General features: G+C 45.2%; 1 protein-coding gene across 5 annotated transcripts in view; it reads left to right on the top strand.

Annotated features, from left to right (window-relative positions):
* Positions 1–26,380, top strand: part of LOC149329920 (estradiol 17-beta-dehydrogenase 2-like) — a 73,956-nt gene extending 47,576 nt beyond the window's left edge. For 2 of the 5 annotated variants that reach the window (XM_089560654.1, XM_089560656.1), the window contains exons 2-7: positions 1,763–1,846; positions 15,881–16,086; positions 17,434–17,640; positions 20,137–20,319; positions 21,615–21,747; positions 24,262–26,380. In XM_089560654.1, coding sequence (XP_089416780.1) covers positions 15,882–16,086; positions 17,434–17,640; positions 20,137–20,319; positions 21,615–21,747; positions 24,262–24,607 — 1,074 coding nt within the window. In that variant the 5' untranslated portion in view covers positions 1,763–1,846; position 15,881 and the 3' untranslated portion in view covers positions 24,608–26,380. Of the gene's footprint in view, positions 1–220; positions 250–1,515; positions 1,847–1,957; positions 2,062–15,880; positions 16,087–17,433; positions 17,641–20,136; positions 20,320–21,614; positions 21,748–24,261 lie in introns of those variants that run through there. The other 3 variants (XM_089560657.1, XM_089560655.1, XM_089560658.1) reach the window with 3 other exon arrangements.
* Positions 26,381–27,222: the final 842 nt, after the last annotated feature.

The raw sequence follows: 27,222 nt of genomic DNA, 5'->3' as shown, positions 1-27,222 counted from the left end.
TAAAAAGAAATTCCAGGCCCCCTCCTTTCTATAATTGCATGTCATGCCCCTTGCCCCCCTCCCCCCCTTGACGAAAAACGTTTTCTGTGTTTTTGCTTGTGTGTGTGACTCATTATCGAACAACGCATTCCGTGTCGAACGGTCAGATAAAGAACCAACAGAGCCACTCTCACAAACGCTGAAACGCAGTTCAAGACGCAAAAATGGCAAAAGGCTAGAGGCGGGTGTTTGGTTGGCTCTGATGTAAACGTAAGTTACGGTTTTACTTTCATTCCTTTCTATTACGATATGAATTCATGCATGGCCAGTATCTATTGCTCGAATGAAGCGGTACGATATACAATGGTTACTTTCTGCTTGACTTCCTCCTGTATTAATGAAGCAGCACCTACTTGAAATTAAAATAATGCGCTGCTACTAAAAACGACAGACCCAATAATGCTTCTGCGTCAGCTCTGGCAGAGTTTCAATAGATTAGAAAACGTTCAGGATTGAGAAATAGCCATGCGCTCTTAGCGAGGAATCAAACCCGAGCCGGGCGCTACATCGTCCACAGCGGGTCCTCAGAACAGCGTATGTTGCCATTACGTCCGTAATGTTTCACTGTCGCCCTTGCTTGCGCACAAACTGATCGATAAAAATGCTTCCCTTGAACAGAATGGGAACGCATCACCTTCGGTGCTTATTTATAGTAAGGAAAACGGCATTAAGGTGACGCAGAACGCAACAACTAAAGTTCACAAAATGCTCGTTATGTACTGTTAACCTTTTTTTTTGTGTGCCTCCTGTAGGGTGTATTTTTTTTACTAAATATTCATGGAATCCATTCACTCGTTACGATTCGCTTGTTCGTATAGATGAACATAGGGGTAAGTAAATAAAAAAAAAGAGGCACGGATGCTCGACGGTGTAAAAGTTAATGACGTTGCTTATCACTGCTTTGCGGAACGACGTCATGCTTCTGTCATTGTATCCTATTAACAAGACAATTTTGTTACGGTTGTCCTTGAGCTAATGACGAGGGCTAGAGTTCTACGACCAATAAATTTTCGACGCACCATTGCCTCCCATAACAACGCTTGATATATCAAGTATAGCTGGCTCAGAGAAATAGAGGACCTCCGTAATGAACAGCGAAGATATTGGCCTGGCCTCTAGCCAGTATTGTACTAGTAGGCTTCAATACGTTAACAAGGGATCGCCAGGCGTTACCGAAGGACGCATTCAAGGCTATGGGAGCGTGATGCCCCAGGTTCATGGTGATGGCTAGTGCCGTATTTATTTTTTATACCCAGAGAGATGGCACGCCCCGTCAGCTCAGACCTAAGCTAACTCAGGCATAGGACTGTTCATCTTTAGGCATTTCCCCTCTTTGCATTCGCTTGGAAGCGTACGGTTCGCATGCCGCGTGGTTTGCTTAGCGGACTTTCGTTTTGCTTTTGCTCAATTCTTTTTTTTTCTGCCCCTTTTTTCTCTTCATTTTGCTGGAGGAAAATGAAATTCGCACTCTCTTTTCCTATTACTTGCGCGACTTCTGAAAGAGTAAAGATCATCGCATCGGTATGTGGTATGTCTGAATTCCGGTCGTCGTTAAGCCTGACCTGGTTTTTCGTTCCCGTAACTGAGGTATCTTAAAACCAGCCTAAAGACGCCAAACGGCAGAAAAGGCCGGTTTTAAGATGATTCAGTGCTCAACTCGCCCCGTCGTCAGCCTTGAAGCTGAGCGGCTGACGTAATTTTTCATCTGGATTTTTTTTCCAAGCCTGCTGCCAGCGGAACCCGCGGTGGCGGACTTTGCATGCCCAAGTGCGTGGATAAATCCTGACAGTGAAGGGTGGAAAGTGAGGTAAGAAATTTTATTTGTCTCGCAGTTGGCAGTACCTGTCACATACACATTGATAGCCTGTACACGCGACTCCCTTACAGCGCGTATAGAGGAGAGGGGTTGGGGCGGTGTTCTGGTCTTACAGAAGATATCCTCGACCTCGCGTGACAAACTCGGACGGAATCCAAGCGACAAGAGCGATGGCCTTTCGGGGCCGAGCTTTTGCAGGACCCAAGGTAGAGCATTGGTCGGAATCAAAAATTAACAGAACAACCTTCATGCAGCACTGAAAGGATGCAGAGTAATTGCACTTCACGTATAAAACACATTCAAATATGTGCCGATTTTGCTAGGCTATGAACCTCCTGATCAGTTCTATCACACTAAAAAAAATATTTATTCATTTACAAATAACTCCTGGCTTTCTACCAAAGCCGTAAGCACTAGTGGGCTACAAGTTAACATCTTTTTTCAGGTTACAGATTTATTACACATTTGTAATTTATAACGATAAAAGACAATTTCACTTACCCCTTTTTAAAAAAATGTTTTACTCGTGTGCATTTGGTTCAAAAGTACTAAGCGTTTTTTTAATAAAATCATACGTATGTTCACGTTCCCTCGCACTAGCGGCCAGTGTCTCTTATGCCATCCACCTTGACTAATCTGAGGCTTGCTTGCCGCTAGCCGGCTGCTACCACCGTCCATGGCCGGCGTATCTCGTCATCTCGTTCCGCGTGGCTGCTCGCCTTTTATCAGCGTTGATTTGAAGCGGTTGATTACTTTTTGTCCTCGTGCTACGTTCTCGTCGGCTAAGTATGCGTGCTTGTTTTTTGTTCCCACCAGCCACAATTCTAGTCGTACAGTTTTGATGCTGCTACCTTCATAAAGGCTTGTGAAATACATAGTCACAGGAAACGCAAGGCATAAAGGACAGGAATAGTGAGAACTGCTCTGCTGGCATCATATTGCAATGGTGGGTCTTTACAGTCGCTTTGGTAGAATGGTATGCTGTTTGCGCTGAGTGCCTATACAAGCCAGAAATGTCTGTCCACCATGTGTTCTCAAAAAATTGGCAGTGGCTTAGCTCGGCTATGCCAGGATATGCGTAGCGAAAGCGAGCACAACGACGAGGCAAGCGGTGTGACTTCATACCAAACGGCGGCGGCGGCTCCGCGGCGAGGCGCGCGGTGTGACGTCATGCCAGATGGCGCGGCGAGCGCGCGGCGTCCGCCAGCTGCGGCGGTTGTTAGGCAACGGCTCAAGGTCGGTCTCTGTGCCCTCTCGCAGCCCCGCCACAGCGAAATCGCAAGTTTGTAGCCAATGTAGCTTTCGCTACAAAAGTAGCCCTCATTTCACCGGGAAATGGCCGAGGGAATTTACAGCACTCAGGCAATTTATTCACAGGAGGCAACTAGCTGGTTCTCTGCTCGTGCGAAGTTTAAACTTGTCTTGAGGGTTAGTTCAACTACCTCTTGTTGCCACTATTCCGAGTTGCGTGTGTTATGAGTTCAAACTAATCAATTGACTTCGACTACAATTTTGCACTCTTGCCTCTTTTTCTGTGAGCTATAGTCAATGGGCACAATTCTCTCACAACCCATTGCTCGCGCTGATCCTCCATACGTGCGTTGATTCACTTCTTCCTCCAAAGGTCGCGTGGCTGTTATGTCACATGTTTGTCTTTTTTATGGCCTCATAATTTAGTTGTCGGCATACTTCGAAGAAGGCGCTAGCTCCGCATTACGCACCTTCTTCTACGTTCGTTCTGTCTTCAAATTCTTCTATGATTAAATCTAGCTCTACTTATTTCCGTGCACTCATCATTCTAAAGTGGCCTATCAAGGGACTCAAAGCGTGCTTCATGAGCAGCATAAGGAGTGTCTGAAGTGGCGACAAAGTGAGGCATGCACTATTTTTCAAACTCCTAAAGAATTTCACTCATACCTGTGGCCAACGCACCAATAAAAATAGACTTCCCTGTATTCGCATGGCAGCCGTGTGCCGACACACATCAGTCAAGGTTCGCATAGTTGATTCATGGTTGGAATAACTCTGGCGAGAACCTCGCGGTGCATTGCCACCAGTATAAAGACTGCCGTCACAAACTCAAAATCCGTTTTCTAAGTGAAGCTCAGGACCAGGCCGTAAAGTAGACCGTAAATGCGGCGGCCGCGTTTCGATGGAGGCTGAACGCAAAAGGCGCCCGTGTCCTATGAGATGTCAGTCCTCGTTAAAGATCCCCAAGTGGTCGAAATTATTCCGGAGCCATCCACTACGGCACCTCTTTCACTCTTTCTTCTTTCACTCCCACCTTCCTCCCTTCCCTTACGGAGCGGTTCAGGGGTCCACCGAGATATGTGAGACAGATATCGCGCCATTTTATTTCCTCAATAACGAACTTCATTTAGAAGCATAAGTATATTTCAAGCATAAGACAAGTGTTTTGCCATGGTTTCCATCCTCTTTCAACACAAAACAGTCCTTTTTGGATGGTTATATCTAGAGTGTCCCCCATTCATCTTACCATTTTCTGTTTTTAATGTTTTCAACATGTTTTCATGCCTTATACATTGCTGTCTGTTTTTAGATATCTCTTATTACTTGTGTGTTTTATGCTTCAATTCTTTGCATATTAGCTCATATAGCTTCTCTTCGCGATGTTATATATTTTTCACTGCATGACGATATTCCTCGCCTAGTTTAATTTTTAATTTGGCCTTTTTACATACAATACATATATTCTCTTGGCCGCCTTGTTTTTTCGACTTTTACCCAGACACACCTACCTGCCTTCTCTTTGTTTTTGCTTATTCACCTTTTCATTTTCACACGCCCTTCATATATCATAAAAGCATGCCTGGCTTCAAAGGCCGTTATTATATTGGAAGTCGCGTCTTTGTCCAGTCCTTCCTGTCCCTTTTAACACCTCAGTCTTCGTATATTAAGCGCGCACTTATTTCAAAGATCGTGGCTCTGCACTGGCGCGTTGCCTCAATCTGCTGCGCCGCCGATAGCCACATCATTTAGTTTCACGGCAGTGTCGACAGGTGGCGCTTCGTCGTGGCTATTACTTCAAGGATGACAGAGCAAAGCCGCGCGCCACATTTGCGCAGAGCGTTCGTGTAGCAAAATCGCGCCTGCCATATGTATTGCGCCTCGCCAGAGTAGAGGCTAGTGTCCACCGTACAATGTAGATCTGACCAAACCAGACTAAGGATAGCACTATCTGTGCGCCACCCGAGAAAGCGGAACGCCTTTACTGCAATTGATTCCGTTTTTAGTTCTACTCTCGAAGAGAGATACAAGGTCCGTTCGATTCGCTTGCACTCCCTGCACCAGTTCTGTAAAGTGCCGTTAGCGTACAGCGCCAGTTCCCGCAATTCAAGCGCACATTTGCCCTGGCTGCTTCCAAAACGAATGGTCGAGTGCATGCCTGGCCGTCTGCTAGCCTTGGCTTCGCCACCAGGTTGCAGCCAGCAGCCTGGACCCCACATCAACGGCCGCGAACATCCCCAACCGCGAAAAGAATTATCAAACACTACATCGAAGCGAATAAATATTGCCACGAGTCATCCCCACTGCAACATCGCGGAAGCTACGAAATGCACGTGTGTTCTTTTATTGAACACGACGGTGGTGTGCGCGGGCCGACTTGCATGTTAAGCAGTTATTGTTGCAACAACATGCATCATGCTGCATGTACCTGGTCGAGAGATGCAAGAAGCTACGCGAAAGGCACGTGTGTTCTTTTATTGAACACGACTGCGGTGTGCGCGGGCCAACTTTCATGTTAAGCAGTTAATGTTGCAACAACATGCATCATGCTGCATGTACTATCGCGCTCAATATGAGTTGCAACGCGCGGTCATCGACCGGGGCTCGTTCCGTGGTGTGCCTCCTCCAAACAGTCACTCGGAAATCTGGGAGAAACTTTTTCCTGAGCGGGGGAGCTGTTGTTTCCTGGAACAGCAGTTTCTCCCAGAATTGCGAGCGACTGTTTGGAGGAGGCACACCACGGAACGAGCCCCGGTCGATGACCGCGCGTTGCAACTCATATTGAGCGCGATAGTACCTGGTCGACAGATCCAAGGCGCCACGAGGAAACGAGGAACGCTGTCCCTACCTCCGTCGCCACCTTCTCGGGTGGCCAGTCACGTTGCATAAGAGTCGGGCCCGTGTGGGGCGCCGTTCTCATCGACAAGTGGAATAATTAGTACATCCGGCGTTTATTGCCAAGGGGAAGCCATCGTAGCACAAGCCATCGTCGCGCAAGCCATTGCCGAGGAAGCCGTCGTCTGCTTCCATGGCGGCTGCAGCTGCAGCATTTTGGCACCGACCACGAGGAGGTGCACAGTTTTCCTGAACTAAGCTTTCACAATGTGAAAGCTTAGTTCACTTTCGTGAAACGAATGGCGTCGTGCAGACTGCGCCATCTTGCAGCGCTGAAACGAATGGCGAAGTGCAGCACCGCTAGAACCAGTTCACGTAGTGCAGGCGAATCGAACAGACCTACACTATCGGTTTTTGTGTTCGTTATCTTGTGTTTCCAAGAATAAGAAATTTCAAGGCTTATGTATTTGGGGAAACTGCTCTACCTCTACGCTGCCAAGTCCAGCGTCATCTCGCTGATTGCGCGAGGTCCTTCCGCCCTGCAGCCGGTGTGAAACCCGTTTCCCTTCATGATCGCGGTTGTTTAGTACGGGAACTCCTCGAACGGGACTTTCACTTTCTTCTTGTTATACAACCCCCAACCTTCTTTTTCTTGTCTGATTTGCTGATTACCATTTCTCTTCTCGGTCTGATAAAGACTGATAACAACGGTAGCCTTGGCGAAGCGAAAACTGGGGCCCCTTTTCCAGTCAGCAGACTTCTAAAGCTGGAACACGTATCATCTATACTGATAGGCCGGCCTTGTCCTTCACACGTGTTGCTACAGGCGCATATACGCGTATCTTAGAGCAGTCGCCGCTGGTATCGCGAACATCGCTTGCCTAATTAAAGCGGGTACGCGTGCTTATCAAGTTATTTCGAGGAGCTCGAGCCAACGCATTTGGTTCATTCGATCACACAGACTTGTACGACCTAGTAATTACCTTACCTCCTTGAAGGTCACTGGTTAGCTCGTTAGATCACTTTTATTCTTCTTCCAATGGCCCACTTAAGGTCCCTGCCGTGGAAACGCGCGTCACTTTCTACTGAATGTGTCCCCGATGCTAAGATATAGACTTCCTGGAAGCAAACCTTTAACACTAGAGTTAGATGGATGAAAGTCAGGAATTGTCTATGAACTCAAGGTAAGCTATTCATTATGCTCCTCGTAGAAAAGCAAAACGCGGGCCTGTCTAGATGACTAAGAAGTACTTGCAGCTGGGCTTGTTGGTGCGTATTCGTGAAAGACATGAGGGCGCAAAACGGGAACACGGACAAGTAAGGGAACCGCAGCAGCTCTCGTCCTGTTCCCTTACTCGTCCGTGTTGCCGTTTTGCGCTCTCATGTCTTTCACCTGTCTAGTTGAGCCTCTCACCGTCATCAGCAGGTTTACGCCGAAAGGCCTCATAAATGCGCAAGATGGCAAGGGTACTTCCCCACTGACCTTTACAGCAGTGATACTTGCGTAGAAAGGATGGAGGAATCGCTGTATTGGAACACCTGGAGAAATAAGCTGCGACGTAATTTGCGACGTAAGTTGCGATTAATGTTATGGCATGCATTTTGGAATCAGGGTGCCAGTATAGATTGGGAAAATATTAACTTAATCGGCACTATATATCCTAGACCACATAGGCCGCATGATTAAAGTACGGGAGACCGCACGTAACGATGATGTAGGTACATAGTTTCAAGCGTAGAGGTGTGGGCTGGTTGATTAATCATGTTTTTTTTTAATGCCCCATGCGGACACGGACGATATCACAAGGGAACCCACACCGTTCTTTGCGCGTGTCTTAATCCACTAACCCTGACGAAGAACTTCCGGCAAATCAAACAGTTTGCTTTATAGATTTCAAAATTGTATTCATTGACAACCGCATGTGTGGGGCACATAAACTTCGCCCTAATAAACCACACCTACAATGCGGTTCGGAGCATTCCAAACTAGTCAAGGGAGTCACTGTCAATTCATGTTTGAAGAGCGCCCAAAAGAAATCGCGCGAGCTGCTACTAGAAAAATAGTTTCGCTCAGCAATCGTCCAAACTGTGACAGGCAGGCAACACAAAGCACATGCAGTTCTTTATGCTGAATGGTTGCTTAAACAGAAACAGAAACGGCCGTAGCATAGAACGCCAAAAAGCGGAAAGAAAGTCATTTCCTACGTACATACAGCCTTTGTCAAAAGTTTTGAGCCCAGTGTGGTTTGCTTCTAAGCCATATGTAGTAGGGTTACGGCAGCATATGTGAAAGTCTTCACCTTTGTAGAAGAGAAGACCAGACGTCATCTTGATTTTAAAAGATTTGTAACGCTGTTGATGCGTAACGAACCACACGGCACCGCCCAGAAGCAAACTCCCATGGGCTCTAAACTTTTGACAAAGGCTGTGCATTATCCAACAAACTAAAGAAGGTAGGGCACAGTTCACAGCTTCGAGTTGTTTTTTTCTGCCCTCTGCAAGGATTCGATGCTTAACCGTATTGCAGTGAACAACATGATGGAACCAAGATGTGCATGTAAGATAAAGAACCGTAACAGATGTTTAGATTGCACTGAGGGGTTAAGTGCACAGCGTTAATTGGAGAGATATGGGAGGGGCCTTTGTACTGATGTGAGCGTAGTCAGGCTTCTAATCACGATGATGATGATGAACGGCTGCTTTACAAGCTTCCACCACCTTCTGGGAAGTGTGCTATCGGGGACAGAAGTGCCTAGGACAGGCCGCCGCTGGCTCGAAGGCATCGCTGCGTCTTCGGCGTTACCTAGTGGTCGAGAACTGCTCATCTATTCCGCGCGCGAAGGGGTGCTCCACTATAAGCATCTGCTCTTGGCCTTGGTGCCAAAAGCAGCCCACACGATAAGTTCTACCAACTGGGCCAGTTCCCCGACTACGCCACTACTGCTATAAAGCGCCGTAAAACTGTATTTTTTTCAGCGCCGTTCTAAACCGTCCGTTCCTGCATTGAGTGGCTTTGCCGCCGTTCCTCGGTCAAAGCGATCTAACGAGGGCACAGTGCAAGATGGAAGAGAGCGAGCGCGAAGCGCAGTGAAAAATGGAAGACCGGGATAGCTCATTGCGTCTTTGCGTTTGAACAGTCACCGTGGCTGCTAGCAGCGCGGACAAGGTCAGTTTAGATAGGTCGCAAATACGGAGCTCGAATGCGCTCTAGAACCAAGCGCCAGCGACATCAGTAGGACTGAGGAGCTTAAGCGCCAAAATGAAGTGTGCGACCATATGCAAATCAGAAAAAATTAAAAATTACATATATATAATCAATAGGGATTAAAACAAAATTTTAATTGCTAATTTAAACAAAGTTTTAATTGTGTACCTTTGGTTGGCAAGTAAAACACCTTTTTTATTAAAATAGTTACTATCTTCGCTTTCTCTCACACTAGCGGCCATTGGCTCTTATGTCATCCGCCCTGACTATACTCTTCGGCTTGCTTGCCGCAAGCTACCGGCTACTGCCGGCCTTGGCCGGCGTATCTCATCATCTCGCGACTTCGTTGTGTGCGGTTGCTCGCATTTTATCAGCGTTGATTTCAAGCGCTTGATTACGTTTGCCCTTGCGCAACGCTCTCTTCGTCTACGTGTGCGCGCTTGTTTTTTTTTTGCCATACCAGCCACAATTCTAGCCGTGCAGTTTTTATGCTGCTGCCTGCGGAAAGGCGCTGTGTTTCGAGACGAAGAGCGCACAGCACACGAAAAACTGGGGCTACCTAGGAAAGTGAGACCTTCTCTGCTGTCATTACATTGCAACGATAGGGTTTTACAGTAACTTTGGTACTATGGTATGCCTTTTCCAATAAGTGTCTATAACAGCCGAAAATGTCTGTCCTTCATGTGTTCTAAAAAGCAGCCCTCACTTAAACGGGAAAGTGTAGCGTAATTTACAGCACTCACGCCATTTATGCACATGATGCAACTAGCGTGATCTCCGCTCCTGCAAAGTCTAAACCTGTCTCGTTGGGTTAGTTAAGGAACCTTTTTTTGTGTCACTCTTGCAAGTTGTGCGTTGTGACTTTTTAACTAATAAACTGATTTCGGTTGAACATATGCAATGTTCTCTCCTTTATGTCACCTAAACTCAATGGGCACAATCCTGTGACAACCCATCGCTAACAAACCCGGGTGTTCAAGAACAGTTTTCAAACGAGGAGCTATAACTATACCCTGTAAGTGTAACACCGGGATATATAAGAACAAATGGTTGGGCCTGCTTCTATGTTACGCCTTGAACTTTAAAGCGACCCTCGACGCAAAGGAGAAGGAAGAAGGCACAACGAGCGCGGAGTTCTAAAATACAGCGCCGGCAGTCTGCGCTCGTCATGTCTTCTTTCTTCGTCTTTGTCTCGTGTGCGGCGCTGGACCTTAAGACGTTCGACGACCTCTTTCTCCAGCGAAAAATCACCTATGAAACCACGTTTTTGTTTTTGTTTTTTAATTATGACGTCATAGCTTAGATGTCTGCACACTTCGAAGAGAGCGCTGATTATGCACCATAAGCCGCCATGTTTGGAACGTCAGGCTTCTATGTAAGTAGCTCTACCACTATACACCGACCTTGCATCACCGTCATGCCAGCGCTGAGCTTGGAATCGTGGGATGAATGCACGTGACCCACAGTGCACAACCGCTCTGAGTAGGTCAGAACGCTCTGCTCTGAGCAGCAGAAGAGCGCTCGGAAAGAATCAGCCGATTTTACGTAATCAGAGCGCTTGATGTCGACCAGTCGAGTATGCGCTCGCCTCTCAAAGCTCTACAGCGCTCTGAAACGGCCATCCGAAGATACCGTGACAGTTCGCCTTCATCTTAGGTGTCAGACTGACAAAATATTTTCAACGTAGGATTTTTTGTTGAATGTGCTTCTGCGATTCGCAGCAGGGCCTTGTGGAAGTCAGCAGTTGCTCGTATTTCAGAAGTCTGCTTCTGATGGGTCTATCAAGGCGTTCTTTTCCTGCAATAGTTGATCAGAAAATAACACTTAATCCATGCCTGATTTTACTGCATGGTGAACTGGCATTCTGATCGTCTTCACTTTTATCGCTCGCTTTTTTTCAGTGCTTGCGTGCTTTTCTCAATTGCAATGGCACAGCGAAACAATACCCAAAAATTTATCAGCCGAAAGTACCTACCAAAAACATCGACCTCTTTTTATAGTTAAAAATGCACGCTTACAAATGCTGAATGAATAATTAATGATGGTTTTACTTTTCCGTCGACGTAGCAGCGTTATGTTCCGATAATGCTTGAACTTCTAAACTATTCCATTCTCATGCTGCAGGTATGGGCGGCTTTCTCTCTCTTAAATCGCCATTGCACTCGTAACATCATACGCTGAAATTGGGATATAGCTTCTTTACGTAATTTTGTAATTTGACAGCCAACCCAATCGTTTTTGTATTCAACTGGTCTTTGTTTCTTCTGATTGTAATAGGGATAAAAGGTTTTGGCTATGGGGCCCCTTCTTGCTGTCTAACCATATCTAACAAGATCTAGCCATACCTTCTGTGAACTAAGAAGACCTTTAATCTCTCCCCTCTCAGCTGAGCTGTTTTAAAAATTTTCAGCGATGGTATCATTCATTTATTTAGATATAGCACTATCTGAACTGACAGACATTGCAGCGTGGGCATGTTAATAAAACAAAACAAGCAGAAATGCAAAAAAAACATACCAAATTTATTACCGAGTTATACAAGAGAATACTCAACAAAAAACGAAAGAGCGGAAATGTTAAATTGCCACATTAGTATACAATTGATCATTAAGTTGATTAGCTGGCAGTTTCCGGAGGGATTCATCCAACTCATTCACACGGGAACTGAAGAAGGAGAGAAGGAGGTTTTTGAAAGAATACACGTGTGGTTTCAATCGAATGACGACGCCGAGTAGTGTGTGCGGTAGGACAACTAAACGCAATGGACGCTGCGATCATGGTGCTCGAATACAAAACCTTGTACAGGACTTCAATAAAGCATGGTGCTGGGCTAGTTGGTAATCCATACTTGGTAGGAAGACATTTGGTTGCGTCTTGTCCTTCCCTGTGGTTGTCGTTTTTGCGCTTTCTTCCTACCAAGTACCTTGTACAGGTTTGTGAGGCTTCATAGCAGATATTCCATTTATGCTAGGCGCCTTCTCGAATGCGCCGCGCTGGTCAATGCGGGCACGAAGAGATATACCTGGGTGGTTTTCTATTCCAAATTGAGCTCATCATCATCATCAGCAGCAGCAGCAACTCGCCCGCTGTTACGCGCGCCGAAAAAGTGGGCACGACAACTTCCTGTCCATTGATTCCCCGTTACGCTGGTCGCCGCAGCTCGGGGTGTCCTCTTTTTTTTCTCCCTCTCTTACCGCCCCATTTTTTGGGGGGCCCACTTTTGGCCGCGCCAGCAACGGCCGTCGACTGAGAAACCGGATTCAGTGGATTAAGGCTGCCTAGCCGGCACCCCGCATTAAGTATTTAGTGCCGGTACAACGTGAAGGCAAAGTCGTTTTCCGGCAACATACAAGTGTGCAAGGCTTGGGTGAGTTTGTGGTTCAATGCCGTTGTAAACAAGGCGCGATAAACAAGGGCCCATGAGGTCATGTTGTAACACAAACAAGGCACTGCGCAGCGTTTAGTGCCGATCCTGCCGTTTCAGCGGAAGCATGAACGTGGTTCAGCGCTGTTTTTTTTGTGCTTTAGTTTTTTTTGCCTCTGGTTTTCCACCCTGAGTACGGTTACTGGCAAGACATCTGATATGCGTATGAAACTTTGCTGTGTGTGCCACTTCATTCATTTCGTACTGATCTGAAGTAGTCTGCAAGGTGTGTTGCCTGGCTATCGTTTTTGTTCTCATTGAATAACCCCGCCCCCCCCCCCCCCAGCGCCTCATTACGACAGCCTTATTGTACTTTCATTGTACATTCTCGTTGTACTTTCTCCAAATATTTTTCGTGCTTTCTGCTTCAAGGCACTCGATTCGCTTGCAATTTCCTAAAATACGCGCTTTTAATTTTATTCCCAATTCCACAATAATAGGCTGCAAGCGAGGCCCTCCATGGTGCACATTATGGACTCGTAACACATGTCTTCTGTGCGTTCTCTTTACCACCTGATGATTTCAGATCATATGAAACTCTTCTTTTATATCATACCAGAAGATCAGCTCAGGTTAATATATACTGCTGTGCCGTGAAAATTGAGTAATTTTTTTTATTTAGTTACAGATCTTTATGATTGTAATGTCTGCAATGGCCTCAGCCTAACTGACATTTCTTGTTCCTTTTCCCCCATTAAAAATTAGTTTTGCCTAGTTAAGGCGACAGAGAGCCCAATATTGCCTCAGCTTACCAGGCGGTATCTGAAAATGAATCAGTGAACAGCAAAACCAATTTGCACACTTAAGAACGCCGCCCCTTTGAACTGTGTACATTTTTCTTGTTTTTTAGAAAATTATGCACTGAGCACGCCTACATCATTAATACATCAATGCACTTTATTGGTGCACTGGTGCAACAGTGTTGCAGATCTATGTAGAGCAGAGGTGCTTAAGGGCGTAGAGGTGCTCTTGAACTTTGTGAGAAATTTTACAGCTGTTCAAGCGTGCGTCTGAATTTTTCTCAGCTGTTTCAGTTTTCTAATAAATGAAAGCTGCATGTTTCTTGCGTGTAGCTATCACTAATTTGTGTCTCTACAATTATCAAATTTAACTTATTTATCTTAGCTCAACTGCCAAAAGCCACTCAGTCCAAAAGGGGGCCTGTATAAATGAAATATATAAAAGTGGAGAAAGCATCCTGGCTAACCATAGGACGTGCGGCTAGGATTTGCTTCTATGTCCAACTTTACCTCCTCAGATACTTTGTACGACTCATTCAAATCACGCCTCAGTCTGTTTTGTTCATCTGGCTTATGTGGCACATGATAGCATATCGTTGCTGTGCGAGCGGGTTCGCTGGAGATTGGCTGTATTGGAGGCCTTTTCTTTTCAGGGTATTCTAACGAAAGTACTCCGTGAACATGATGCGCATGGCATAACTTTGACTGCACTGACCCGCCGTGAAATACATAACATAGTACCATAGTTTTATAACTGGGAATGCCGTAATATAATTGCATTTTGAGGCCCGTTGTAGGCAACTTCTTGTAGGAACTTCATATTATCTTCAAGAGCGCAGGCAGTACGAAAAGGGCCCATGCTTTTAAAGGGCAGTTAGTACTTCTGCATCTGTAAAACTATCAAGACCTGTGAAACTAAGGAAACTGCGCAGATATCTACAGTATGGTGCCACAGTGCCTCTGATCCACCAATATAAGGGTGTGGCAGCCATACATTGTGCCCAGTTCGGGGGGTGTAAAGGTGCTACTTGTAAACAAATTTAGGCAAATTTAGTTCCAGAAAAATCTCTTTAGAGTGTGCTGAGAGCGGTTAACATCTACTTCTTTTTCTGTAGTGGAAGCTAAAAATACAAGCACTCCAGTCACTTTTTCTGTAGTTTGTAGTTAACTGAAACTCCCCGCAAACCAGTCCATGGAGACTTAGTGCAAAAGGATGCGGAAGGTAAAAAAATCGAAGCAGGCGCCATCATAACAAGAACGAGTCATCACCTTTCCTCACTACCCCACCACCACACGACTAAAGAGTGTAATTAACCAGCGTCTTTATAGTAGGTTATTTAGGCTGCTACAGATAGCAGCGACGTGCAATGATATTGTTTGCCGATTTAGACGCTTTTGGTGTTTTAGACAAACTATAACTGGCCCGAACACTATCACCCCGCTGTACATGCACAGCACCTGACTTCGGTCTCCACGGTGGCTCAGTGATTATGGTGCTCGGCTGCTGACCCGAAAGACGCGGGTTCAATCCCGGCCGCGGCGGTTGAATTTCTATGGTGGCGAAATTCTAGAGGCCCGTGTACTGTGCGATGTCAGTGCACGTTAAAGAACCCCAGGTGGTCGAAATTTCCGGAGCCCTCCACTACGGCTTCACTCATAGCCTTAGTTTCTTTGGGACGTTAAATCCCATAAATTAAACCAAACCAAACTTCGGTCTCATCCAGAGAAGGCATCATGCAGTGAACTAATGCGTTACAACCGTCTTCAATGACCGCACTCTTTTGTAGCATCCTTCTTCCATCTTTACTCCGCTATTACCGAATATTAGCGAATATTCACGCTGGCTAAAATCTGTTTTTCATTAAAGAGCTCTCTCTCTTACTACAAAATCGTTCGTTCTTTTATAGAAACACAGTACAATAATATTATGATTCCCACATTTTTTTGCGGGCCTCCCACAGAAAGCACACTGATTGCTTTCTATGTAATTATTCTGGAAACCTTGAACACAAACCACACATACTCGTTTTCGGTGATTTAAATGACTGAAAATGCTTTTCCGGATGCCCTCATAATCTTAGGCATGGTTATAGTGAAGTAAAAATATACGGTGGATTGGGTTGACACCAGAGCAGTGAAGCCGCGCTTTCAGCTCTGTGGAACGAGGACATGTTCTCGCGAAGCTTTGTTTACATGCGTTTCTATATGGTCCCGCTGCCGGCCTGCACCCAAAGCGTGGGTTGACTCTCACGAGCACGAATTGCGGGGTTTTAAAAATACATCGCCTTTAAAATGAAGTTTTATACTTTCACAGTCTGTTCTAAGATGTAGTTGTCTTTTACCCCAAGCCGGAGACAACAGTATCATCTTGCTTACGTCACAAACCATTGAATGTATATACCGCATCCCCTCGCAAGCATTCAAAAACGCCTTGTTGGGGTCGACTGCACACGGTTTCCACTCTACAACACGCAAATCTTATTTACTACATAAGTGCTTCCTAGAAATTCTCCCTAACCCTGCCTCAGGAATCAGGTAAAAAATCTCTTGAGTCTCTCCTTGTCTCATTGCAGCATGCAGACCGTCAGCAGGTTGCTCATATTTGCCGCCCCCTTTCTGTGCCTCCTGGGTTCTCGGACACCGGTTCTGGTGCAGCTCGTAGTCAACCTCACCACTGGAGCACTTGCAGTAGTCTCACTTTACTGGTGGCTGTGGTATGCCCGCCGGTTCTTCTTCAACGGGTCCGTCAATCCTAGAGGGAAAGCCGTCTTAATCACAGGTGGGTTGCGCCCTCCTGTACGACGCAGTCTGTGTACGGTGGAGAAAATGTGGCTCATATTCCATGTACAAGCACAGAGTAGTGTACAAGGTGAAGCGTCATGCTCTGTTTACAACCCCGATCTCAATTACTTTCGCACAGTTTTGAGTACCTGGTCATAAACATGTCGATAGAGCCAAACTCTCTGTGGTTTCTTGTGATGAATCTTCAGCCTTTTTCTGCTTGTAGTTCCCGTTAACTATAACAGTTTGTGCTGTTACTTAGAGCAGTTCATTTAAAGCTCACTTCTACATGTCTCCTCCACGGACGTGCTGTCTGCTCTTGCGTGGATACAGCCAGTGCGACATAGACCAGTAGGATTCTATTTGGGCCGTGCAGGGTAGCTGATTTTCCATCACCAGCCTACAGATCTACCCGAGCCCACGAGTTCTAAGGGTGCTGCATGAGACCCATTTGATGGTCCTGCAGAACGTTGAATAATAAGAGAACAGCGCAAAAAAGAAGCGAAACGCAGGACAGGAATTCTGTGTTCCATTTCTTTTTTGGGATGTCTTCTTATGATTCAAGAATCAACCAACTGGCACAAAGAGGAATTTTAACCCTGCACAAAGCCTGGTGGCATGTTTATTTTTAACACAGACCAAATATTCTTGCAGGCGTTTTCCTGTTTTGGGACATTGCAGACCTTGGTTGGCAGCGAGACTACTGAACAGCTCTTATTTTTTTTAGCTTATTAATTTTTTTGCGCCCCGCGGTGGCTCAGTGGTTATGGCGCTCGGCTGCCTACCCGAAGCGAGTTTGATCTCGGCCGTGGCGGTCGAATTTCGATGGAGGCGAAATTCTAGAGGCCCGGGCACTGTGTGATGTCGGTTCACGTTAAGGAACCCCCGGAGGTCGAAATTTTCGGAGCCATTCACTATGGCGTCCCTCTTAGCCTGAGTCGCTTTGGGACGTTAAACCTCCATAAACTATATAAACCATAAATTTTAATTATTTTTATTTTGTTTTTGGACCACATTACATTCATCTACAAACCCACGTAAAACAAGTACCAATTATGTACCCATCTTAATAACAAAAAATGGTGCTGGCAGTATTATGCAATGAATTTTGCTCTTTCGTGGTCCTTATTAAAGTCAATATCTTAGCGCGTCGGTTCAATGAGGCGCATCCATCTTGTTTGTCCATCTCGTTTGGGAATAAAAGTACCTTGATTGTTGATGAGCCTCTGTGCCACCAATGATGTATTATTTCTCAGTAATCTTTTCAGCCTTCTAATGGCACCATTGCCCATGTTTATCTAAGAATATGCTTTTAATTGCAGAACTGCGCACCATCTTATCACAGGATGCGACACTGGTTTCGGTCACATCCTGGCCCACCGACTGGCGGGGGAAGGATTTTTTGTCTTTGCCGGTTGCCTGGACGCCTGCGGGGATGGCGCCAAGGTTCTCAAACAACAAGCCAATATCAGGGTGTTGCAGATGGACGTCACCGTAGAAGAACAGATTGAGGCAGCTGTAGGAAGTGTCGAAGAATCCTTGGCCGGCAAAGGTAACTACGCCTTTGTGCCAGGAAACGTTGCAAGCATCGCAACAGGGACTGAGATTTTTCATACTCGATAATTCATTATCACTTGATGGATTGATATCTACGTGCGTTTGTACGTGCCTACGCGCTTTGTATTAATTTCGGCAATCTGATGTTGCTTAATGCACAGGAATGCCTATCCAGCAGGCGTTTTGCATTTAGCCGAAATCGAAATGACCCATGACATCATTGCTTAAGTTCAAAGTCGATGTTTCAACAAGGACAGTTGTCCGGGCACCGAAGCTCTTTTCGAAATATCGCCATGACTCTGAACCAATGTTTTAATTTTTATCCTTCTAGCGTTGCAATTTAGTTCATTAGTCGAGATTTTGGATTGCTGGGCTTTTCAAAGCAAACATACAAAAGAATGATAGTAACAAACTAGCCCAATTGGCAACGCTAATAATGTTCCCTTTTTAATATAGTGGCGTACAACAGACTCCTACCATATGCAACAAGAGATCAGTGTACTCAATTTTTTTTTTCTCGTTATCTCCTCCTCTCTAACAGTTCGCGTGTAGCAACCTGCTGAGCCCAACAACGGAGAAACGCCTCAGAACAGGTGGCTTCACGCTGGACAGGCATGTAATAAGCTCGGGAATGGTACTAGGACACCGGAACGTGTTAAGAGAAGCAAGCATGGTTTTCAAGGAGACCACACAAACGAAATACCTCCCGCGCGATTTCAACATGTAATGGCAGAAGCACACACACGAATGTATACGAGAACTGATTTCTAATTTTATCTATAAATTATCGCGACGCGAAAACAATTTCGTGAAGTGGCATAGGAGGACGGACTCCAGCAGGCTGAGAAAGAAAGAGAGGAGAGTGAAAGAGAGAAAGTATGGCCGGCATTGTGCCTTCCGATGTTCGTTTCGCCATCAGTCAATGCCTGAAAACGTCACTTAGCGGCAGATATTCTTGAATTCACGAACAGTTTAGAGATCCCTCTGCCAGAAACCTGGAAAGACGGTCGACCACGTGGAGTGAATGACTGCTGCGGGCGCATTTTACAGTTGCTCAGCGACAGCCGGCGCTGATAATCTCGAGGTGTGTTCCGCATTACGTAATTATTCTCCCTGTCTGCACTATCCGGCCGCCATGGCTCCGCACTTCGCTTGCTTTTGCCCACTGTAAATTTGTCTGGCTGCCTGCCCAGCTGTATTCAGCCATATGTGAAAACATTCTGTATAAAGAGTGTACAGTGGAGGGTAATAAAGGCCAGCACAAATGACCGATCAGCAGAGTGAATTATTCTCGACTTGCCGCTCCGTGGTTCCTAAAACGCCTATAGCCAGAGGCCAGGCATCCGCACCGCTCACTTTGGCAACTAGTTATGCAGAATATAATGGCCTGCAAGCTTTTCTTGCTTCATTTTTATTGTTTCTCCCGTACTGGATGTCCATGTCGTGTGCTAATCGTTTTTAATAGCCGCTCTACTACATCTCAGGTTTTTAAAAAGCCCCTGCCAGCGCGGTATCACCCTGACGTGATAGCGGATCTTTGCGGACAGTTTAGTGAAGGTATTACCTCTGTCTGCTTGGCCGGAATGGCGGCGATAAGAAAAGGAAGGTTATGCGCTGGCGACGAGGGACACAGAACGCAGTTTCAAAAACAAACTTCAAAGCCCCGATAATGGGTCGCTACCCGCATAAGGGCTCTCTCAGTTTGTTATAGGTTGGGGAAACTGTTGGGCATCTGTTTTCAGCGAGACGCCGAGCAATCATGAGTGCGCGGTTATTACAACGACGTTCTCGTATAGGCTCAGAGCGGCCGCGTCAGCTTAGTTCAATACGCTAAAATGCGCGCGACGACCACGCTGCGCCTTTGGCAATTAATTTTTTCGTTCTTTCTCCCGATTGAAATGTTTCACTGATGTCGACTGATATCAGGATTTCTGTATTCATTGACAAGAAATCAAACGCGCTTGACGAATGGCTGGCGCCGTTACCACCATCGCGCGTGAGGCCAAAAGTGATGCGTTATGCTTCCTTCACAGGTTTTTATGGACACTTTACAGAACCTAATGAAATCCTTGTCAATATCCTACCGAGTAATGCAATATTGCTGTCTAACGCCTCATGTATGTACTTCATTTCTATTCGAGACTGATGGCTGCGCTGGTATTGGTTGTCTCGAGTAGGCTAACCAAAAGCTTTGATTCCTATTTTTCTTCTGAGCAACCGGTGTTCTCTCCTCATTTTGTTCTTACAGCAGCTAGAATACCAGAGAAAATTCGACAGTAAACCTCTGAGAGGCCGAGGCATTACCTTTTTCCGAATAAAGCGAAAATAAGTACTTGTTCAACATTGCTGCGAACTGATGGAAACCTTATTTTAGGCCGACGTGTCATCGCTGTGCGCGAAGCTAGCGATGGATTCTCTGAAGTTTGTGCGCTCTGCAAAACTTAGTGCATCGGTGTTTCAAATGCTGTACGTTATTTTTCTCGTTACGCAGAGCTATGGGCCGTGGTGTGCAACGCTGGCATCGCCAGCCTGAACTTCATAGACCTCCAACCACTAAGCAGGGTTCGACGGCTCTTCGAGGTCAACACCTTTGGCACCCTCGCTGTTACCGCAGCTTTTCTACCGCAGCTAAAGCAGTCACGAGGAAGGCTTGTGATAGTCTCCAGTTTCCTCGGTTAGTAAGAAAGTTATTCAACTTATCTTGCACCATCGGCTCTTATACATATGTTTGTACACATGCCTTCTGTCGACGTCGTCTTTTTCGTCGACATCGTCTGCATAACTCCTTTTTCTCGCTCCTCCTTCCCCAGCAGAAAGTAGCGGGTCAGAGAATGACTGGAGCTTTTCTACTTGCTTTTCTTCGTAACACTTGCTGCCCTCGGATGGAAGTACAAAAGTTCAAGAATTCCAAATAAGTTTCGTCAATTGCAAATATCATGATTTGGGCATGCAGAAGTCGCTCTATTCTAAAACATACCACGCAACATCATTAGTGTCAACACCTATGCTTCAATATAGAAGAAATTGCATGATGTTCTCAAAGAGAAATGCCAGGTGAAGTTACCGCAGGTATTTTCCTGCTCCACAAGACGCGAGCTTAAGAACTCCTGCGAATCAAAACCTGCTATAAAAACATGCATCCTTCAATATGGACTTGGCTCTTATTGCTTTCTTGTTTTCGTAACATAAAGAAATTTCTGCACGAGCAGCGATTCCCCTGATGACAACGCAGTTAAAGAGGCGGTGGCAGGGATCTTCCGCCGGCAAGAAGAGTATACGTGAGGTTGCACAGCGCCAAACAAGGAAGGGACACGACACAGGCGCTAACTTCCATTAAACGCCCTCCTTTCCATTTGACGCCCACGGGTTTATAAAGGAACGGACAGAGTGCGAGGAGGAAAGCATTTAAATGATTATCACTCCGATTATAAAAACTTGAAAACAAATTACAGAAAGAAAACCGAACCAATCAACCAAACGAAAAAGGAAAGTATGTACATTTCACAGGTTCGCGCACTGCTCCGCATTCATGACGGCGATGTTTTTTTCTTGACAGTGGTAAGGAAGGACTGATTAGTCAGTTTTCAATCACAGCTGTGTTCATTGCGAAAACCTCAACTATTTCTCTTGTTTTTACCAACTAGCCCGAGCCCTAACGCTTTTATGAAGTATACTTCGATTCTAAGCGCATTCGATCAGTGAATGCGAAGTGAAATAAGTGTGTTGAAGCCAAAAGGGATTACGCTGAAAAGTTAAAAGGTGGCAATTTAAACTAACAAAAATTTAGTTTTTGGCATCCGCTAGATAACTTATCGATCACCCTTCGTATAGCACCCTCTTTGTCTTAACGTTGCTTCCACTCCGCTTAGGTCTAAGAGACTACAGTGCTTCCTGTAGCGTAGTGTCTGCCGTAACGATAATTACGCCCGAGGACGAAGTTCGATGTTTTCTGTACTGTTCCCTACACAGCTAGAATGGCCGTTCCTGAGACACTTGCATATTGCCTGACCAAGCGGGCCTGTCTAGATCTGGCGATTGGGCTTCGGCGTCAGTACTATGGCACGGGCGTTCACATCTGCACCGTGGAGCCGACGGGATACAAGTGAGTATTCAATGTTTATATGCCCCGAACTGAATTCCGGTGGACAAAATTAGCAGATTTCGGTGTTCCTATGCAACACTGGATATATGGAGCAGAACGTTGCAGAAGCCACCACGAACGGTCACGTACGGCAAGTCCACAAACACCGAAACTGCAGCACTTGCATCTGCCTCCATTTGAAGGCGGCCGTCGCTCGTGCCCACTACTTCCGGGACTTGAAATCTAACAAATGCTCCTCGAGGGGCGTGCAAGGCCGCCATATTTTGCGGCACACGCTAACTGCGAAATTGTGCCAGCGTGGCACAACAAGCACCACATATTTTAACACATGAGGAAGGTATAATAAAGCAAAAGTTAAAAGCGTAGCCTGTCAAGGACTCTTGCTTTATGGGGTAGCCAAGGCTAAACAGGATGCGTATAGTATACACAAAAGCGCGATACCAGAGCGTATATGAGGTAACCAGGTATTCGAATCCACATGTTGTATTAAGATTACATCACAGAAGAACAGTCAGTATGAGGAATAGATTTCAGAATTTTACGAATGCAGTGTGCGTGCAAATATCTGTACAGTCAGATACTTCTAGACTCAATTTCCAACGACCGATTTCTCAGTGAACTGTTGACGTGAGAGGCTAAAATTTTGTACTGACTCTTGAGCTATTCAAAAGGAGTTGAATCTAATAATTTATTTTAAAGTTGAATAGCAAAGTGTCATTATTAGCGTTTTTAAGGCCTCCTTGCGCAGTCAGTAGTCACTAGAGACTTGGACGCGTAGTTTTCATATCGTTTGTTATTTTCCAAGCATTTTATTTGTCTCAAACAATATACTTGGTTCCCTACAGGAATTTGTTTGCGAAACAGGGAATGCATCCGCAAAATTTGAGTTTCCAATACCTCTGAAGATCTTTTTTTCCTGCACATTTGACTTAGTTTATTTTTTTAGTTGTTCCTCACACTCGACTACAGTATGATAGCATTGAATGAATACGTAGTAAAGAACGGTTTATTTAACGAAAGAGGAATCATGTTACTCAATATAGACAGGCAACAGATAGCTTCCGTTAATTATGTGCATAACTCATCCACATAGGTGTTCCATTGAAACACACTCTGAGACCACACACCTGAAGACTTGCGAGTAACCAATTTTTCTATTCTAATATTATTAAACAGCATAGGTGCATTTCTTCTGAAAGGCTTGAATATTCTGAACAAAATAATATACCACGACATTGATGATGAATTCAAATATTCATTAGCCATGCATTCTAAATTAGCAAGCCGTGTGAGTTCAAAAACACACTAACATATAAAACTAAACCAGGTGACTTTGGCAAATCATACGGTTCGTTTCGTCAAGTATGAAATAGAGCAGGCACAAATCCAAAGAGCACCACTACCAGCGACATAAGTGTGGCTAACGACTTGTGTGATTTGCCGCGTTTGAGAAAAACTTATGATTGACCCGCTGCGGTGGCTCCGTGCCTAGGGCACTCGGCTACTGAGCCGGAGTTCCCGGGTTCGAACTAGGCCGCGGCGGCAGCGTTTCGATAGAGGCGAAACGTGAAGACACCCGTGTGCTGTGCAATGTCGATGCATGTTAAAAATCCTCACGTGGTCAAAATTATTACTCCACTACCTCACCTCTTTATCTTTTAAGCGAAAGCCTTTAATGCCTCATACTGTCGTTAGCAGACGCTGTCGGCAGCCGTGTTGACAGACGCGTCGGCAGCGGTGTCGACAGACGCGTCGGCAGATTTGTCCGCCTTTCAGCGTCACTGCTTAAAAAGAAACTGCGCCGAGGGTGGGAATCGAACCAGAGCCTTTGGCATTCGAAGCGGAGACGCTACCACTCAGCCACGAAGGCTGAAGTTTCGAGCATGAATAAAGGCGCATCTAGTGAATGCATGGGTTTCATAAATAAAATAAAAGGAATAAAGTAAAGGAAAGCAAAAATAAAAAATAAAAATAAGACAATACACAAACATAGAAACAAAATAAATATAAGATAAGAACATAAAATACAAACAATAAAAATAAGAAAAAGAGCAAAAAAAAAAACAAAATTTGAAAAATAATAAATAAATAAAAACTGCTTCAGGAAACGCTTTCGCCTTGCAGCACTTCGGAGAGCCAAAGTGCCCCCTGAATTTTTTTTCACTCCCATCTTCCTCCCTTTCCTTACGGCGTGGTTGAGGTGTCCACCAATATGTGATATATATATATATATATATATATATATATATATATATATATATATATATATATATATATATATATATATATATATATATATATATATATATATATATATATATATATATATATATATACTGCACCATTTCCTTCCCTCAAAAATCAATTTTTTCCATTCATCGATCGATTCGCAGGTAGTATCATCTTTAAATATCAATGAATACTTTGCTGATCGGTCAGCTGATTGATTTATTCATTCATTAATGTATTCATTCTTAGGTCGAGTGATCATTGATGCTGTTTTTTTCACTGCAGGACTGCTTTCGCAGACATAGGCTCATTGAACGATGCAATGGACGCCGACCTGATGTCGCTCCCGGCTAGGCTTCGGGCTGTCGTCGACGAACGTTTTGCGGAAGGCTTCAAGCAGCGTGCAGCAGTGCTCTTCTCGTGGGTCATCCGTGACAATCCGCGAGAAGTCGTCGACGTCATGGTGCTTGCAGTTCGAGACACTTTGCCAAAGGCGCACTACAGGGCCGGTAGCGCGAGGGATAAGCTTTTTTTGTTGCTGTTGGAACTCCTTCCGACTGAAGTGGCTGACCTGGTTGTAGAGCTGGTCAGGAGAGCGGCGAGTTTTGTAGGGAAACGGCGATCTCGATGACTGCCTCTTTATCTCGGGGAAGAATTGAAACCTTCATCGTCATCATCATCACCAGGAGCAGCAGCAGCCCAACTACATACGCTCTGGACAAAGGCCTTCGAACTTCTAAAGGAACTGAACGCGTCGTGTGTGCCATTACTAGACACTTTTAGCTGGGCGTTCACATGAAATGAGCATGCGTACATGGTGAGATTGCGGGTAACAAATGAGCATACTGCCCAGAAAGGTATATGCTTGGGCTTGTTGGTTCATATTTGAAAGGTAAAAACGTAGCGCAAAGAGACAAGGATACAGAAAGACAGACAACACATGGCGCTAACTTCCAACACTGGTTTATTACAGAAAGGAAAGGTGGTTTTATATCGATATCAAGACCAACACGCCATCAAACCATGCGCTAGCAAAGCTTATCAGCCAGATGTGCGAGCTCTTCGCCAGCAATGAAACAGAGGGGGTACTAACACAATCATCTTTCAAAAGTGATATCCATTCCGCTTCTATGATTTCTCGTGTCAACCGGTTATTGTGCACTTTTAAAACCATACATTGTTTTGTCGATATAAAACCACTTTTCCTTTCTGTAATAAACCAGTGTTGGAAGTTAGCGCCGTGTGTTGTCTGTCTTTCTGTGTCCTTGTCTCTTTGCGCTACGTTTTTACCTTTCAAATACTGCCCAGCTTTACGTATTCAACAGGATCGAGCGGACATAAACATGATAGTAATAGTACGTGCGATACGGGAGTGTTACGGGTTACTCTGACTATACGGCGGCGCGTTCCTCGTCCGCTTCGGACCAAATACATGTCACCTTTACATTCTTGTAAGCCATAGCTCGCTGTAAATGGGGCCAATCGCTTTTTATCAGCCCTCTCTTACCAGTGTCGCAGGGTATCCCTTGTTTGTCACATAATTTGGTGATTTTCAAGCTGCTAAATCCGACTCTACACGCAGATTTCGTCACCGCCATAGCAACGACAACCGGCGAAGTAGTTGTTGCTGTTGCCGTAGTGCTATGGCACATACCCACGACCTCGGATAGGCCAGAACTCAATGAAAAGAGCAAAAGGAAGGTAAATTTGTGCCAAAATAATGGTTCAACTTTGGGTAAGAATTCAAAATAATTATAGAGGGAATTATAAACAAAATTAAAAATGCAACAGAAAAAATAAACGTTCGAAAAGATTAGAAAATTGAATACATGAGAAATTGCTGAAAGATCTTTTTAAATGCGGAAATTTTGGATGCCATTAGCAAGGGAATCAGCCGGTAGCAAAGGTTTAATTGTGAAAATGTTCGCGAACTTGATGCAGTGCGAAACCTCTAGCGCTAGCTCCGAAGGAGAGAAGAAGCGGGACCGACAAAGTGAGTCCCAACCTAGTGATGAGAAGTTCTAGATGCGTCCTTCTCTGATGTGCAAACCACATGCAAGAGAGTAGGAAATGCTCAAGTGCTCCTACATCTCCACAAGTCACGCAAAGGTTTGAGGGACTGAACCCGCATCTGCATAAAGATTTAAGCGCGGGATCCTGCACTGCATGAGAGTCATCGCTACCTCACACTGCCGGGATTTACACGCACGAACCTTCCATGGGTACATGAGATGTTGGCAATCAACGGTAGAGAGAAACAGTTGTGCACCTTTGTTTAAGCTTTCTTGTTTTCTTCTATCCGTCAAACAAATCTGGCATGTACACACCCTTGCTGTAGAAAAAAGAATAAGAAAAAAGAACGAGTAATAAAAACAGTTCCGAAAGTCATTTTCTTCGGCCCATTGCTGACGTGTTTTTATTTATTGTCGCTAGATGGAACCACGGTGTGCACACCCATTCGAGGCGTGCTACGGCATGGCAAACTAGGTGCCGTGGTTGCGCCGTTTACACGTTTACCAACTCAGTGAGCGGAAAGTACGCACAATTTCAGCGTTCGCCACACTAAAAGTTTGTTGTCTGTCTTTTAATTCTTCTTCGCTCACGTTGCACGCCAATTGCATCTTTAGAATTAAACAAGAAAATTCTTTTACTGCGAAAATCGATATTTCCTTTTAAAGATTTGCGTTTCCAGTTTGATTAAGCACCTATGAAAAGACCGACTTTAAATCCTTCCCTCTTCGTCAGTTATGCGTGGTTTGCATAAACACCATGTCAAGTGACCCTCGACTATATTCGTTAAATTTCAAACAAAGCATAGCCGTGACCAGCGTGACTGGGGCCATCATGAGGCTTGCTGTTCGATCAAAGGCATCAAGAAACAGCAAAAACTACGCACAAATGTATGAAATAACATACAGAACTTGCATGCGTTCGATGGTTGGTCGGTCCTCCCAGCACCGCCCGTATCAACTGAAATAGATTATTTGTCTAAAGAACTAAGGCTGGGCTAGTTCGTATTTCTTCTTGTTCCGAAAGCGCTAGCTTGCAAATGGGGACGGTACTCACCGGAGTGCTCAGAGGAGTACTGTTCCCTAGGTACACAGAACACACAGGACGAAGCGCTATGTCCTGTGTATGTGCGTTTCTGCTATCTAGTCCTTTCCCCGCTTGCAAGCTAGCGCGTTTCAAACAAGACTGTTTCTCTTTTCTTTTCATTGGACTGAGTCTAGAATTTAAGTCATCATC

This window comes from Amblyomma mixtum, chromosome 9 (assembly GCF_055824585.1).
Source record: "Amblyomma mixtum isolate Tamu chromosome 9, ASM5582458v1, whole genome shotgun sequence".
Classification (NCBI taxonomy): domain Eukaryota; kingdom Metazoa; phylum Arthropoda; class Arachnida; order Ixodida; family Ixodidae; genus Amblyomma; species Amblyomma mixtum.
Note: the sequence above shows the minus strand (reverse complement) of the source record. Positions and strands in the feature narration are given on the sequence as shown.